The 16951-nt window shown below is 38.6% G+C and overlaps 1 protein-coding gene across 2 annotated transcripts in view; it reads left to right on the top strand.

Moving 5' to 3' along the window:
* The window catches only part of NEK4 (NIMA related kinase 4), a 41504-nt gene extending 25801 nt beyond the window's left edge, over positions 1 to 15703 (top strand). The window contains exons 13-15 of one of the 2 annotated variants that reach the window (XM_047776586.1): positions 3224 to 3429; positions 4160 to 4293; positions 14226 to 15703. In XM_047776586.1, the coding sequence (XP_047632542.1) occupies positions 3224 to 3429; positions 4160 to 4293; positions 14226 to 14318 (433 nt within the window). In that variant the 3' untranslated portion in view covers positions 14319 to 15703. The remainder of the gene's footprint in view (positions 1 to 3223; positions 3430 to 4159; positions 4294 to 14225) is intronic. The other variant, XM_047776595.1, reaches the window with a different exon arrangement.
* Positions 15704 to 16951: the final 1248 nt, after the last annotated feature.

The raw sequence follows: 16951 nt of genomic DNA, 5'->3' as shown, positions 1-16951 counted from the left end.
GAAATGCAAATCAAAACTACTATGAAGTACCACCTCATACCTGTCAGAATAGTCACCATTAACAAGTCAACAAATAACACATGCTGGAGAGGGAGTGGAAAAAAGGGTAACCTCCTATACTGTTAGTAGGAATGTAAATTGGTACAACCATTATGGAAAACAGTATGGAGGTACTTCAGAAAACTAAATATAGGACTAGCACATGACCCAGCAATCCTACTCTTGGGCATATATCCGGACAAAACCTTCCTTGAGAAAGATACAGGCACCTGTATGTTCATTGCAGCACTATTCACAATAGCCAAGACATGGAAACAGCTTAGATGTCCATTGACAGATGAATGGATTAAGAAGATGTGCCATATATACACAATGGAATACTACTCAGCCATTAAAAAGAACAAAATAATGCCATTTGCAGCAACATGGATAGAACTAGAGACTCATACTAAGTGAGGTAAGTCAGAAAGAGAAAGCCAAATACCATATGATATTACATATATCCGGAATCTAATATACAGCACAGATGAACCTTTCCATGGAAAAGAAACTCATGGACATGGAGAACAGACTTGTGGTTGCCAAGGGGGAGGGGGAGAGAACGGGATGGACTGGGAGTCTGGGGTTAATAGATGTAAACTAATGCATTTGGAGTCGATAAGCAATGAGATCCTGCTGTATAGCACAGGGAACTATATCTAGTCACTTGTGATGGAACATGATGGAGGATAATGTGGGAAAAAGAATATGTGTGTGTGTGTGTGTATGTGTATGTGTGTATATATATATATATATATATATATATATATATATATGTATGTATGACTGGGTCACTTTGCTCTGCAGTAGAAATTGACAGAACACTGTAAACCAACTGTAATGGAAAAAATAAAAATTATAAAAAATAATCTACAGCTAACATACTCAACAGTGAAAACCTGAAAGCATTTCCTCTAAGATCAAGGCCAAGACAAGGATGCCCACACTCACCACTTTTATTCAATATAGTATTGGAAGTCCTAGCCACAGCAATCAGAGAAGAGAAAGAAGAGCGATCCAAATTGGAAAAGAAGTAAAACTGACTCTTCGCAGATGACATGATGTTCTACATAGAAAATACTAAAGATGCCATCAGAAAACTACTCATCAGTAAACTCAGTAAAGTTGTAGGATACGAAATTAATATTCAGAAATGTTACATTTCTATACACTGACAATGAAATATGGAAAGAGAAATTAAGGAAACAATCCCATTTACCATTGCATCAAAAAGAATAAAATACCTAGGAAGTAAACCTACCTAAGAGGCAGAAGACCTGTACTCTGAAACTATAAGACACTAATGAAAGAAACTGAAAATGACACAAAGAGATGGAAAGATATACTGTGTTCCTGGATTGGAAGAATCACTATACTACTGAAGGTAGTGCAGTGCAATCCCTGTCAAATTACTAATGATGTTTTTTCACAGAACTCAAAATTTTTTAAATTTGTGTGGAAATACAAATGACTGAATAGCCCAAACAATCCTGAGAAAGAAGAGAGCTGGAGTAATTAGGCTCCCTGACTTCAGCCTATACTGCACATCTACAGTAATCAAAACAGTATGAACTGGCACAAAAACAGACATATAGATTAACGGAAGAGGATAGAAAGTCCAGAAATAAACCCATGCACTTATGGTCAGTTTATCTACAACAAAGGAGGTAAAAATATACAATGGAGAAAAGATAGCCTCTTCCATAAGTGGTGCTGGGAAAACTGGATAGTTCCATGTAAAAGAATGAAATTAGAACACATTCTGACACCATATACAAAAATAAACTCAAAATAGATTAAAGACCTAAATGTAAGACTGGATAATTTAAAACTACTGGAGAAAAACTTAAGAACACTCTTTGATATGAATCTCAGCAATATTATTTTGGCTTTGTCTCCTAGAGTAATAGAAATAAAACAAACAAATGAGGAGTTCCTACTGTGGTGCAATGAGGTTGTCGGTGTCACTGGAGCCCAGGTTTGATCCCCAGCCCCGCACAGTGGGTTAAGGATCCAGACTTGCCCTTGTGGCATAGGTCACAGCCATGGCTCAGATCTGATCCCTAGTGTGGGAACTCTGTATACCATGAGGTGGCCAAAAAAGAAAAAGCAAATGGGGCCTAAATGCTTTTGCATGCAAAGGAAACCATAAACAAAACAAAAAACCAATTTTAAATTTTTTTTTTTTGTCTTTTTGCCTTTTTCTGGGTCTGTACCCATGGTATATGGAGATTCCCAGGTTAGGGATCTAATCGGAGCTGTAGCCACCACCCTAAGCCAGAGCCACAGCAACTTGGGATCCGAACCATGTCTGCAACCTACATACACCACAGCTCCCAGCAACACCGACTGTTAACCCACTGAGCAAGGCTAGGGATTGAACCCACAACCTCATGATTCCCAGTCAGATTTGTTAACCACTGAGCTATGACGGAAACTCCAAATTTTAAATATTCTCGAACTTTGTACCTGGGTATAGTTAAATTATGTAGAAATAATTGGGCAGAATTTATATGCTGAATCTGAGACCTTCTTTGTCTGGCTGTTTCACAAGATTCCTCTCTCACTTTCTAGTGGCAGTTGTGGTCTGGAACTCTGTCGTAGGTTCTGCAGGCCAGAAGGACTGTGGGTTTTGTGTTGTACTTTAGCTGCCTATGGCCTGCCCTTAGGCTAAAAAGTATTGATTCTCCTCCAGAATCTGCTTGCAGATTTTGTCCATTCTCCACTGCCCTCACATAGTTTATTATTATTTTTTTTTTTTTTGTCTTTTTGTCTCTTTAGGGCCACACCCACTACATACGGAGGTTCCCAGGCTAGGGTTGAATCAGATCTACAGTTGCTGGCCTATGCCAGAACCACAGCAACACCAGATCAGAGCCGTGTCTACAACCTACACCACAGCTCACGGCAATGCTTGATCCATAACCCACTGTGTGAGACCAGGTATCAAACCCACATCTTCATGCATGTTAGTCATGTTCATTAACTGCTGAGCCACAACGGGAACTCCACATAGTTGATTTTTATGTTTTGCCCAGAATTTATACTTATTTGTGCAGTGACCTGTCTAGAAGCTTACTTGCTCTTTTAGAATCAGGACTTCCTAAAGCTTGTTTTATATCTAATTTCTAGTGAAAAATTCTCATGAAGCCAGTTAAATAATGAGAGAATTTTTTTTTTCCAGTAAAGGTCATACAAATGAAATGAGTGACTTAGTACAACTGATGACTCAGACCCTAAAGTTGGACTCTAAAGAGAGCTGTGAAGATCTCAGAGTACCAGATCCAGTGTCAGAATTTAAACTTCATCGGAAGTTCCGGGACACACTGATACTTCATGGGAAAGTTGCAGAAGAAGCGGAGGAATTCCATTTTAAAGAGCTACCTTCAGGTGGTCAGTTTATTGTTTTACACCAAGCTGGAAAGCATGTGTTTACTGGAGAAATGTATCAAACCAAGGAGATAATGCTTGCAAATTTTTATTATTTTATTCGGATATCTCCATAAAAGACATTTTTTGTAGCAGTTATGTTCCTGAAAAGTTGCATGAAAATTGATTTTAAAAATAAATGTAAATATGTGTTTGGAACTTTTCATGTGGATTTTCTTCAAATTAGACAATTGTAGTTTTTAGGTTTAGGAGATGGTAACGAGACATGAAGTGTTAGTTCATATATACATTTTAGTCATTAAAAATGCATGAAGTCATTAACCAAAATCTTGTCAAAGTGAAATGAATTTTTTTTTTTTTTTTTTTTGCTTTTTAGGGCCATACCTGCGGCATATGGAGATTCCCAGGCTAGGGGTTGTATCAGAGCTACAGCTCTGGCCTAAACCATAGCTGCAGCAATGCAGGATACAAGCTGTGTCTGTGTCCACAGCTCAGGGCAATGCCAGATTCCCCGACCCACTGAGTGAGGCCTGGATTCAAACCTGCATCCTCACAGATGCTAGTCAGATTCGTTTCTGCAGAGCCACAACGGGAACTCCCAAAGTGAAATGAATCTTAACATGACAAAATTAAAAAGAAAAAGCAACATAATTAAAAAGAAAAAAACAAACAACATTGTGTCCTTGTTGCAGTGGTAAAAGTGTTATTTTCCCCTGTTATTACTTTTTAGCTATCATGCCAGGTTCTGAAAAAATCAGAAGAATAGTTGAAGTCTTGAGAGCTGATGTAATTCGGGGCCTGGGGATTCAGCTTTTAGAGCAGGTGTATGATATTTTGGAAGAGGAGGATGAATTAGAGAGAGAGGTGAGTGTCCCATTATGTCAATTTCTTATGTTGTAGAATCTTTATAATGGCCTTTTGAGATCTAATTAACACACCATACATTTTATCTATTTAAAGTGTACAATCAGTGGTTTTTAGTATGTTCACAGAGTTATACAGCAGTTACCTCAATCAGTGTTACAACATTTAATTACCCCTCAGAGAAACCTTGTACCCATTGGCATTCATTCCCCACCATCTTCCAGGCTCTTTACCCCTAACGATTACTTGTATTTCTCTCTATAGATTTGCCTGTTCTGGATTTAAATGGAGGTGTACAAAACTATGTGGTCTTTTAAGATTGATTTCTTTTATTTGGCATATGTTTTCAAGATTCTTCCATAGGAAGTTCCCATTGTGGCTCAGCGGTAACGAACCTGACTAGTATCCATGAGGACGTGGGTTTGATCCCTGGCCTTGCTCAGTGGGTTAAGGATCCGGAGTTGCCCTGAGCTGAGCTGTGGTGTAGGTCAAAGATGTGCCTCAGATCTAGTATGGCTGTGGTGTAGGCTGGCAGCTACAGAAACAATTCAACCCCTAGCTTGGGAACTTCATGTGCCACAGGTGCTGCCCTAAAAAGACAAAAAAAAAAAAAAGAGAGATTCTTCCATGTTGTAGCATGCATCATGTACTTCATTCCTTTATATAGCTGAATAATATTCCATTGTACAGCTATACCACATTTTATCTGTTCACCAGCTCATGGACAGTTAGCTATATTTGGCTATTGTGAATAATGTTGCTATGAACATTTGTGTACAGGTTTTTGTGTGGACATACGTTTTCATTTTTCTTGAGTATCTTCTTAGCAGTGGAAATTGCTGAATCATATTGCCCTGGCTAGAACCTCCAGTACAATGTTGAATAGAAGTGGTGAGAAGAAACACCCTTATCTTGTTTCTGATCTTAGAAAACAACCAGTCTTTTATATTAATTTTGATGTTAACTATGTATGAGTTTTTAGATACCCTTTATCAGATTGAAGAAGGTCCCTTCTAGTCCTGGTTTGCTAAATGTTTTTTTTATCACAAAAAGGTGTTGGATTTGTCACATGCTTTCTATGTAGATGGTCATGTGGTTTATGCTTTTTATTCCACTGATAGAGGGTGTGTTACATTAATTGATTTTTAGATGTTAAATCATCCTTGTATTCCTGAGATAAATCCCACTTGGTCATGGGGTACACTGCTTCTTATATGTTGCGGGAGTCATGTTTCTAGTATTTTGTTGAGAATTTTTATGTCCACGTTCACATGAGACTTGGTCTTTAATTTTCTTCCCTTGTGATATTTTTATCTGGTTTTGTTATCAGGGTGATACTGGCCTATAGAATGAGTTGGGGAGTGTTCCCTCATTTCTTTCTTTCTTTTTTTTTTCCTTTTTTTTTTTGGCCGCCCCACAGCATAAGGTGATACTGGGCCAGGGATCAGATCTGAGTTTCATTTGTGAACTAAGCTACAGCTACAGCAATGCTGGATCCTTAATCCACTATGCCAAGCTGGGGAATCAAACCTGCGTCTCAGCGCTACCAAGATGCCACCAATCCTCTTGTGCCACAGCAGGAACTCTGTTCCCTCATTTCTTTTTTGGGAAGAATTAGTGAAGAACTGGTGTTAAAACTCCGTTAAATGTTGGATAGAATTCACCAGTGAAGGCATGTGGTCCTGGAAATTTTTTGTGGGTAGTTTTTTGAATTCATTGTCTTATTATATTCAGATTGTTTTTCTGTTTCTAAAATTTATGTCCTGGAGTTCCTGTAGTGCCTCAGTGGTTAATGAATCTGACTAGGAACCATGAGGTGGCGGGTTCAATCCCTGGCCTCGCTTAGCAGGTTAAGGAGCCGGCGTTGCCGTGAGCTGGGGTGTAGGTTGCAGAATCGGCTTGGATGCTGAGTTGCTGTGGCTCTGGCATAGGCTGGCAGTTGTAGCTCTGATTAGACCCCTAGCCTGGGAACCTCCAGGTGCAGCCCTAGAAAAGACAAAAAATAAAATTTGTGTCCTTCTAGGAATTTGTCTATTCCGACTGTTATCTAATTGGCATATAATTATTAATAGAAATACTTTTTAATCTAATTTATTTCTGTAAGGTTGGTTTAGGAGTGCATTGTTTAATTTCCGCATGTATTTCCACAAATACATTTCTCTATACGTTCAACAGTATATTATACACATACTTTTTTTTTGGTCTTTTGTCTTTTTTAGGGCTGCATCTGTGGCATATGGAGGTTCCCAGGCTAGGGGTCAAATCGGAGCTGTAGCCTCCAGCCTATGCCAGAGCCACAGCAACGCCAGATCCGAGCTGTGTCTGCAACTTACACCACAGTTCATGGCAACGCCAGATCCTTAACCCACTGAACGAGGCCAGGGATCGAACCCACAACCTCATGGTTCCTAGTTGGATTCATTTCTGCTGTGCCACGACGGGAACTCTGTACTTTTTTTTTTAATTGTAATAAAACATAATTTCAGATCTACCATTTTAGCCGTCTTTACTGGCCTTAAGTACATGTACATTGCTGTGCAAACATCATCATCATCATCCATCTTCAGAACTTTTTTCATTTTGCTAACTAAAACTCTGTATCAATTAAACAAAAACTCACGATTAACTCCTACTACCAGCTTCTGGCAACCACCATTCCAATTTCTGTATCTAGAATTCAGCTGCTCAAACCATTGATACAAAGCCTAATCCAAAGCCTAAACATGACGTCTAGAAAAAATAAAACTTGCCAATAAAGAAAACTCCAGGCCCAGATGGCTTTGCTGGAGAATTCTTCTAATCTAAGGAAGAAATAATACAAATCCTATGCAAAGTCTCCTAGAAAACAGAAAAGGAAGAGACATTTCCCATTTTTCCCCATAAGACCAGAACAACTGTAATGCCACAACCCAACAGGGATACTACATGAAAAAAGAGACCAGTATCTCTCATGAACACCTTAATCATCTAGTATTTTGTTGAAGATTTTGCATCAATGGTCATATTAGTCTATATTTTTCTTTTCCTATAGTGTCCCTGTCTGGCCCTAGCACCAGGGCAACATTGGCTTTACATATGAGCCAGGACATGCTCCTTCTTCGTTAACTATCTGTGGAGCGTGAGAATTGGTATCAATTCCTGTCCAAATGTTTCACCAGCAAAGGTCTGGGGCCTTTCCTGTTGGGAGGTTTAGATTACTGATTCAATCTCCTTGCTAGTTATAGGTATATTTAGATTTTCTATTTCTCCATGATTCAGTCTTGGTAGGACTTGTGCTTTTTGGAATTTGTCCATTTTGTCTAGGTTGTGCAACTTGTTGGCATATGTAATACTCTCACAGAATCTTTTTTATTTATGTAGAATTGGTGATTATGTTCCAAATCTATTTCAGACCTTAGTAATTTGAGCCATTTTTCCCCCTTAGTATAGCTAAAGGTTTTGTCAGTTTTGTTAATTTTTCTGAGAACCAGCTTTTGGTTTTATTGATTTTTCTCTATTTTTCTATTCTCTATTTTTTTTTTTTTTTTCATATCAGCTCTAATCTTTGTCATTGTGTTCCTTCTACTAGTTCCTGCTAGGTTTAATTTGTTCTTTTGCCACTTCTTCAGGTTGTTAGGTTATTGACCTGAGATCTTTTTTCTTTCTTTTTTTTGGCCATGCCTCCGGTATACGAAAGTTCTCAGGTCAGGGGCTGAACCTGTGCCACAGCTGTGGCAATGCTGGATCCTTAACCTGCTGCTCCATAGGGGAATTTAGGAGACTTTTTTTTTTAATTACAAGATGTTGAGTATAGCTCCCTGTGCTACACAGTAGGTCCTTGTTGGTTATCTGTTGGGTTGTTTTTGTTTTGTTTTGTTTTGGTTTGGTTTGGTTTGCTTTTTAGGGCCACACCCATGGCATATGGAACTTCCCAGGCTAGGGGTCTAATTGGAGTTACAGCTGCCTGCCTACACCACAGCCACAGCAACGCCAGATGAGAGCCGTGTCTTCAGCCTACACTGCAGCTCACGGCAATGCTGGATCCTTAACCCACTGAGCGAGGCCAGGGATTGAACCGGCAACCTCATGGTTTCTGGTTGGATTCGCTTCTGCTGCGCCACGATGGAAACTCCTGTTATCTGTTCTATATATAATAGTGTGTATGTGTTAGTCCTAAACTTTGTCCTTTCCCCTTTGTCCTTTCCCCTTTGTTTTCTATGTCTGTGAGTCTGTTTCTGTTTTGTAAATAAGTTCATCTGTGCCATTTTTTTTTTAGATTCCACATATAAGTGATGTCATATATTTGTCTTTATGTGACTTACTTCACTTAGTATGATAATCTCTCAGCCCATCTATGTTGCTGCAGATGGCATTATTTCATTCTTTTTTATTGAATCTACTGAGACCTAACTTGTGGCCTAACTATGTCTCTCCTTCCTGGAAAATATTTCATGTGCACTTGAGAAGAAGGTGTATCCTGTTGTTGTTGGGTAGAGTGTTCCCTGTATGTCTGTTAGATCTGGTTAGTTTTTGCATTGTTCAGGCCCTCTGTTTTCCTATCTTCTGTTTGGTTGTCCTATCCCTTATTGACTGAATATATTGTAGTCTCCAGCTATTATTTGTAGAACTGTCTATTTTTTCTTCAGTTCTGTCAAGTTTTGTGTCATATATTTTGATGGTCTGTTATTAGTACATAAATGTTTATAATTATTATATCTTCCTGTTGTGTTTATCTTTTTGTTAATGTATAATGTCTTTGTCTCTTGTAAACTTTTTGGTCTTCAAGACTGTTTTACCTTATATTAATAATCATACCTACTCTCTTTTGGTTACTCTTTGCATGGGATATCTTTTTCAGTCCTTTCACTTTCAATCTATTTGTGTCTATGGATTTAAAGTCTCTTATAGAAAGCGTATAGTTTTGTTATCCATTCTGCCCATCTCTGTCTTTTGGTTGGAGAGTTAAATTCATTTACACTTAAAGGAATTGCTAATAAGAACTTCGGTCACTTTGCTGTTTGTTTTCTGTAACTATTTTCTTTGTGGTTACCACGAAGATTACATTTAGCATCCTAGTTTTAATACTCTAATCTGATTTTATAGCAGGTTATCTTTAGTAACATACAAATCTCTGCTGCTTTAAAGATGTGTCTCCATCCCTTTTGGTTATTGATGTCACAAAATTACATCTTTATATATTGATCAGCCAAAAACATAAACTAGTAATTTGCAGGTTTTTTTGTTTTAATTATATTTTGTGGCTGTGCCTATGGCATGCAGAAGTTCCTGGGCCAGGGATTGAACCTGAGCCACAGCAGTGACAACACCAAATCTTTAACAGCTAGGCCACCAGCGAATTCCCAAGTAATTGGTGTTTTAATGTGTTAGTTTCTTAAATTTTGTAGAAAACAAAATGTGGAGCTATACACCAAAGTTAGATTAATATTAGACTAATGATTTTTTTATTGTATTAGTCTCTTAAGTCATGTAGAAAATAAAAAGTGGGATCACAAACCATTGTTACAATAATACTAGCCTTTGGAGTTCCCATTTGGCACAGCAGAAGTGAATCCAGCTGGGAACCATGAGGTCATAGGTTCAATCCCTGGCCTCGATCAGTGGGTTAAGGATCTGGCGTTGCTGTGAACTGTGGTGTAGGTTGAAGATGCAGCTTGGATCCCGCATTGCTGTGGCTGTGGTGTAGGCTGGCGGCTACAGTTCCGATTGGATCGCTAGCCTGGGAACCTCCATAGGCCGCCATTACGGCCCTAAAAAGCAAAAAAAAAAAAAAAAGGTACTAGCTTTGATAATTGCCCATGTATTTATCTTTTTTTTTTGTCTTTTTTTTTGTTGTTGTTGTTGTTGCTATTTCTTGGGCCGCTCCTGAGGCATATGGAGGTTCCCAGGCTAGGGGTCTAATCGGAGCTGCAGCCACCGGCCTATGCCAGAGCCACAGCAACGTGGGATCCGAGCCGCGTCTGCAACCTACACCACAGCTCACGGCAACGCCAGATCGTTAACCCACTGAGCAAGGGCAGGGACCGAACCCGCAACCTCATAGTTCCTAGTCGGATTCGTTAACCACTGCGCCACGACGGGAACTCCCATGTATTTATCTTTACTGAGACATTTATTTCTTCATACAGCTTCAAATTATTGTGTAGTAAGCTTTCACATCTACCTGCATGACTTCCTATAGTATTCTTGCAAGGCAGGTCTAAAGGTAACAAACTTCATCATTTATCTGGGCATGTCTTAAGTTCTCCCTCCCTCACCCCTAGTTTTATTGAGATATAATTGATGTGTAACATTGTGGCAAAGGTTGTACAACATAACAATTTGATATATGTATATATTGTGAAATGATTACTACAGTAAGTTTAATTAGCATCAGTCACCTGTCATAATTTTTTTCCTTGTGATGAGAACTTTTAAGATCTACTACTAGCAGCTTCCAAATGTATGGGTATAATTAACTATAGTTACTATATTGTGCATTGTACCCCCAAAACTTATTTACCACAAATTTATACCTTTTGACCACCTTTACTCCCCTCTCTGCCTCTGGCAACCACCAATTTGTTCTCTGTTTCTACAAGTTTTGTTTTTTTGTTTGTTTGTTTGTTTTTTCATATTCTACATGTAACTGATCATATGGTATTTAGCTTTTCCTGTCTGACTTATTTCACTTAGCATAATGCCTTCAAGGTCCTTCCATGTTGTTGCAGATGGCAAGATTTCTTTTTTTTCTTTTGAAGGACATTTTTGCCAGATACAAGATTTTTGTTTGACAGTTTTTGTTTTTTTTTTTTCACTTTGAAAATACTATCCCACTGCCTTCTGGCTTCCAAAGTTTATGATGAGAAATCTGCTTATTATCTTACTGAGGAATCCCTTGTTTGTGATGAGTTGCTCTTTTCTTGCTGCTTCCAAGATTCTGTTTTTGTCTCTGGCATTTAACAGCTTGATTATGTCTGGGTGTGAACTCTTTGTGTTTATCCTACTTGGAGTTTGTTGAGCTTCTTGGATATTTATTTTCACGTCTTTCATCAACCAGGAAGCTCTTGGCTATTTTTCCTTCAAATAATATTACTTCCCCTTTCTTCTTCTGACTCCCACAATACCTATACTGGTCTCATTAAATCCCATGGAAGTTACTTCAGCTAAAGGTAATGGTGTTTGTAACAATGTCAGTGAGGATTGCAACAGTATTTGCCTGCCTCTGTGTCTGCCTCTCTCTCTGATAAGAAGCAATTATCAGCTGTCACTGTACAGATCCCCAGTACTTGGAGGACAAGAGTTGTTTTTGTTTTTCTTTTTGCCACACTTGTGGCATGCAGAAGTTCCCAGGCCAGAATCAGACCCACACCAAGGCAGTGACAATGCCAGATCCTTAATTTGATGAGCCACCAGGGAACTCCAGAAAAAAGCTCTTACTGCCTACCCTGGCTCCTGAAACCTGTATACAAGCTGCTCCAGTAACTGCACAGTGGCCTGCTTCTGGGTGGGGGTGTGGGGTGTGGGGCTAAGAAATGAAATTTATCAAAATTTACTATCCCGGCCTTCCCCTGGATGTTTCAAGTCTTTAGTAGTCTGTAAAGTGCCAAAATATTTTCATCAGGCAGATTCAGCCCCTGCAGTTTTTGTCCTGGTAAGGAGGTAGATTCCTGGGCTTCTTGACATGCTCCACACAACATGGAAACTTCATTTTATGGTCTGGGGCAAAGGTGACTGTTCCCCAGTATTTTCAGTGGCCCCATACCCAAGATAGAGCCTCTATCATATGTGTGTCTGAACTTGGCATTAGAAAAAAAAAAAAAAAAAAAGCTCCCATCTCTTGGCTTCACTCTCTCAAAACTTATTGGGGGCAGGATGAGATATGCCAGTGTTCTGTCCCTCCCCGGAAGATAGCCTTCTACATAGGAGTTAGGGGGAAAGATTCTTGACATCACCAGTGTGGCGAAGTTTTTGTCTCACTGAGCTGGGAGTGGGAAGGGAGACATTTGATCTTAATTCAAATCACTGACTCTCATTGTTCTTAGTAGTTTTCCTATTTTTATCGAGTTTCAATAGATTTTCTTAGGGGGAAAATTGTCCCTATTTGCCATATGCCCTTAGGACCATCTCCAGAGACTTTATTTTTTTATGGCCACACCCACTACATATGGAAGTTCCCAGGCTGGGGGTCTAATTGGAGCTACAGCTGCCAGCCTATGCGACAACCATAGAAATGCCAGATCTGAGCCGTGTGCTCACAGCAATGCTGGATCCTTAACCCACTGAGCGGGGCCAGGGATCAAACCCACATTCTCATGGATACTACTCAGATTCTTAACCCGCTGAGCCACATTGGAAATGCCCTCCAGAGACTTTAAATGGTTGGTTTGGTTGTGTTTCTTTTTTGGCCCCACCTGTGACATATGGCAGTTCCCGGGCCACAGATTGAATCTGAGCTGCAGTTGTGATGTAAGCCACAGTTGCAGCAACATCAGCTCCTTAACTCACTGCACCAGACTATGGATTGAACCTGTGCCACCACAGAGACAACACTGGATCCTTAACCTGCTTTGCCACAGCAGGAACTCATGGTTCGTTTTTAAAGTAATTTTCACCAGTTTCACTGAGGAGGGGTCTGCAGAGCTCCTTGCAGTGTCATGCTGGATATGGAACCAATTAGGATTACATTTTATTTATTTATTTATTTATTTTTATTTATTTATTTGTCTTTTTGCCTTTCCTAGGGCCTCTCCCGCGGCATATGGAGGTTCCCAGGCTAGGGGTCTAATTGGAGTTGGAGCCACTGGCCTACACTACAGCCACAGCCACAGCAACGCGGGATCTGAGCTGCGTCTGCAACCTACACCACAGCTCATGGCAACGCCAGATCCTTAACCCACTGAGCAAGGCAGGGAACAAACCCGCAACCTCATGGTTCCTAGTCGGATTCGTTAACCACTGCGCCACGACAGGAACTCCTTGGATTACATTTTAGATTTAGTTATGTCTCCTTTAATCTGGAACACTTACTCAGTCTTTGTTTTTTCATGACCTTGACATTTTTTGAAGAGTATAGGCCATGTGTTTTATAAAATTCCCCTCAGTTTAGATTTGTTTAATGTTTCCTTATTAATAGATCCAGATTATGCATTTGGGGCAGGAATACCACAGAGATGATGTTGTGTCTTCTCCGAGCCTTGTATCAAAAACTGCATGACATTTGTTTAACACATTGTTAAGTGTTATTTTAATTTCAGGCATTTCTTTCAGCAGATGTACTTTGAATATCATATGGTACGTTTTAAATTTTTTGATTACTAGTCAGGTAGATTTTTATGTATGTTAATTGGTTGTATTATTTTGTAAAGACCTTTGCTAAGTTATCTATGGGATTGATTTTATCAATTCTAATATTCTAATATTGTGTTTTATTGATTTTAAGAGTTCTTTATACCTTAATTATATTAATTCTTTGGCATGTAGCAAATATTTTCCTTTGTTCTTTAATTTCTTATGAATTTATTTTTTGATATTTTGATGTTTTAATTTTTTTTTTTTTTTGTCTTTTTGCCATTTCTTGGGCCACTCCCACGGCATATGGAAGTTCCCAGGCTAGGGGTCTAATCAGACTGTAGCTGCCAGCCTACACCAGAGCCACAGCAACGCGGGACCCGAGCCGCATCTGAAACCTACACCAGAGCTCATGGCAACGCTGGATCCTTAGCCCACTGAGCAAGGGCAGGGATTGAACCTGAAACCTCATGGTTCCTAGTCAGATTCGTTAACCACTGCGCCACGATGGGAACTTCCGTTTTAAATTTTTATGTAAATAGAACTATTACTATTCTTCCATGAGATTTCCACCTTTGGTATCATCCTTAGAAAAACCCTTTTTAAGATTACAGAAATTTTTTTTTCTATCACATCCTGATTTTTTTCTTTTGTTTCCCAAATAGGTACGTTTGCAGGAGCATATGGGTGAAAAGTATATGACTTACAGTGTGAAAGCTCGCCAGTTAAAATTTTTTGAAGAAAATGTCAATTTTTGAGAATTTATCTAACCTGCTGCCAGAATATAACTATTTTCAAAGGTTTTTGGCTTATAAACAAGCATAACAATGACTGAAAGCCCGTTCACCATCCTTATATCTCCTTGGGTTTTTTTTAAACTGGAAAAAAATTAGACAAAAGAGTACCATGAAGCAAGTTCACAAAAGAAAAAACCTTTGGCTATCTTAATTCTCTTAATGAGGAAAAATCTGTTGTAAGATGTTTGTTTGGTTACTGTTTACTGAGCCTTAAACCACCAACTTATATCTAGAACTATTTTTTTAATGTACTTTTTAGCTTGAATACAGGGCCGTAACATACTGGATTGGAAGTTTTATATTATAGTGATAAAAAAAATAGGAGAGATAAATAGCATATATCCAGTGATACTACTTTTTATTATTAATAACCTTCAGTAGGTTGATAAATTATTTTTTTTATAATTCTGGGAGTAGATTTAAAAGTATGAAATTATATCTAGTACTTCAGCAGTTGAATTTATTTTTTTGTATATTGATAGATGTTTAACATTTTAGTTCCATTAAATGTGAACCTCATTCAGAGTATATAAAAATTGACAGTAGGAGATTGTTTTTACACATTGGGGTTTTTTGGCTACACTTGTGAGAAGAAGTTCCAGGCTAGGAATCAAACCCATTCTCTAGCAGTGACAATGCCAGATCCTTAAGATAGCTGCACCACAAGGGAATTCCTAGGGTTTTTAGATTTATTTTTCCATCAGTTAAAACATTTATTAAAGACTAATTCCTTTTCTGATTTAGCAGTTTTTAAGTAAAGTCCAGATTTTTTTAGTTATGCTATACATTAAGATATTGGCTCTCTTCCCATGTTTTAAATGTATGACATCTATTTTCTTAGTTGTCAGTTAGTTGTTTAATAAGGGGTAATGCTTATCTAGAAAATAGATTTTATAAAATAAAAAAGATCTTGGTTAGTAAGTTTTCACGTCTGTGTTCCAAGGACTGTAAAAATGAGTACTGCTTCAGAAAGTTTCAGTTTTTATAATTAAAAATGTATTTTACCTTTTTTGAAAATTACACATACACATAAAGTAATAAAATGTTCCGTTTCTAGTCACTTAACAGACTTTTACTTATTTTTTACTATGTGCCAGGTGCTAGGCCAGGAGCTGGGGACATAGTGTGAGTAAAACAATACTCCCTGCCATTACAGTGTTCACGGCCTGGTTTCTAAAACCTCTTCGTTTTATTCTGAAGGGTTTGTTGGAACTCATCTCTAAAACTCTTTAGTCCCAGTGCTCAGCTAGGAACAAATTTTTGGCAAAATGTTGGTCTTCCTGCACTATATACCATTCCTTGCGTGTTTTAGAAATCCATGTCTTTCTGGAGAGTCACCAATTTTACTCAAGTTTTCTAACTTATTGGTATAAAGATATACATATTAGTTTCTTGGAATTAAAAAAATTTCCCCCATACTTTTTATTCTCATTCTCTATACTTTTGTTTAAACATTCATTCAGTTTTTATCCCACTCTTCTTTTTTTTGAGATTCTTCGTTCTTGAGTGCTTAATCATTTTTCAGCTTTCTTATTATATTGTATTATTATTGTTATAAAACATATTTTTTCCCTCTTTGGGTGCACCCATGGCATGTAGCCAGGGACTTGGTCCCCGCCACAGCAGTGACAAGGCCTGAGTCTTAACTGCTAGGCCACCAGGGAACTCTTAAAACATATTTTTAAGACTATGGAGGAGTTCCCGTTATGGCTTCGCAGAAACAAATCTGACTAGCATCCGTGACGACACAAGTTTGATCCCTGGCCTCACTCAGTGGGTTAAGGATCCAGTGTTGCTATGAGATGTAGGTTGCAGACAAGGCTCGGGTTTGGCATTGCTGTGGCTGTGGCATAGGCCAGCTGCTACAGCTCCTATTTGACCCCTAGCCTGGGAATCTCCCTATGCCATGGGGAATCTCCCTAAGACAAAAAAAAAAAAAAAAAACTTATGGCTTTTCTTCTGAACGTGCCTTCAGCCACATTTGAGACTTTGATAGACATTAGTTTCTTTACAGTCAATAATTCTGTTTTTTATTTTCTTTTAGAAGGGCTTCTTGGCATTCTTGCTGTCATGTAGCAGGTTAAGGATCCAGTGTTGTCTTTGTGGTGGTGTGAGTTCAATCCCCAGCCCAGTGCAGTGGGTTACAGATGTGGACACAGCTGCAGGGTAGGTCAAATCTGTGACTCAGATTCAGTCCCTGGCTCAGGAACTTCCATATGCTGTGAGTGCAGCTGAAAATAAGTATTCTTAATTTCCATATAGTTAGAAAGCCCAGGAAATTCTATCTCCTTGCTCCAGATGCACTGCAGTGTTGTTACTGAATATGACGTGCACAACTCCTATTTCTTATCATCGTTTTTCCCTGTAACTCAGTACATGATCCATTACTGGAATAGTCCCATGTGTAAAGGTGAATTCTCTTATATACAGACAGAATCATTTGTCTACTAAATGTCATTCAAACCTTATATAAGATTTGATCAATAAAATTTTGGGTGTAAATGTTCTACACCTTCAGTAATACAGTAGCCAGTGGTCATATATAAGCTGTTGAGCCCTTGAAATGTGGCTAGTTTGAGAAAATCAATGTTTAA

The sequence above is a fragment of the Phacochoerus africanus genome, chromosome 1 (genome assembly GCF_016906955.1).
Source record: "Phacochoerus africanus isolate WHEZ1 chromosome 1, ROS_Pafr_v1, whole genome shotgun sequence".
Lineage (NCBI taxonomy): Eukaryota > Metazoa > Chordata > Mammalia > Artiodactyla > Suidae > Phacochoerus > Phacochoerus africanus.
Note: the sequence above shows the minus strand (reverse complement) of the source record. Positions and strands in the feature narration are given on the sequence as shown.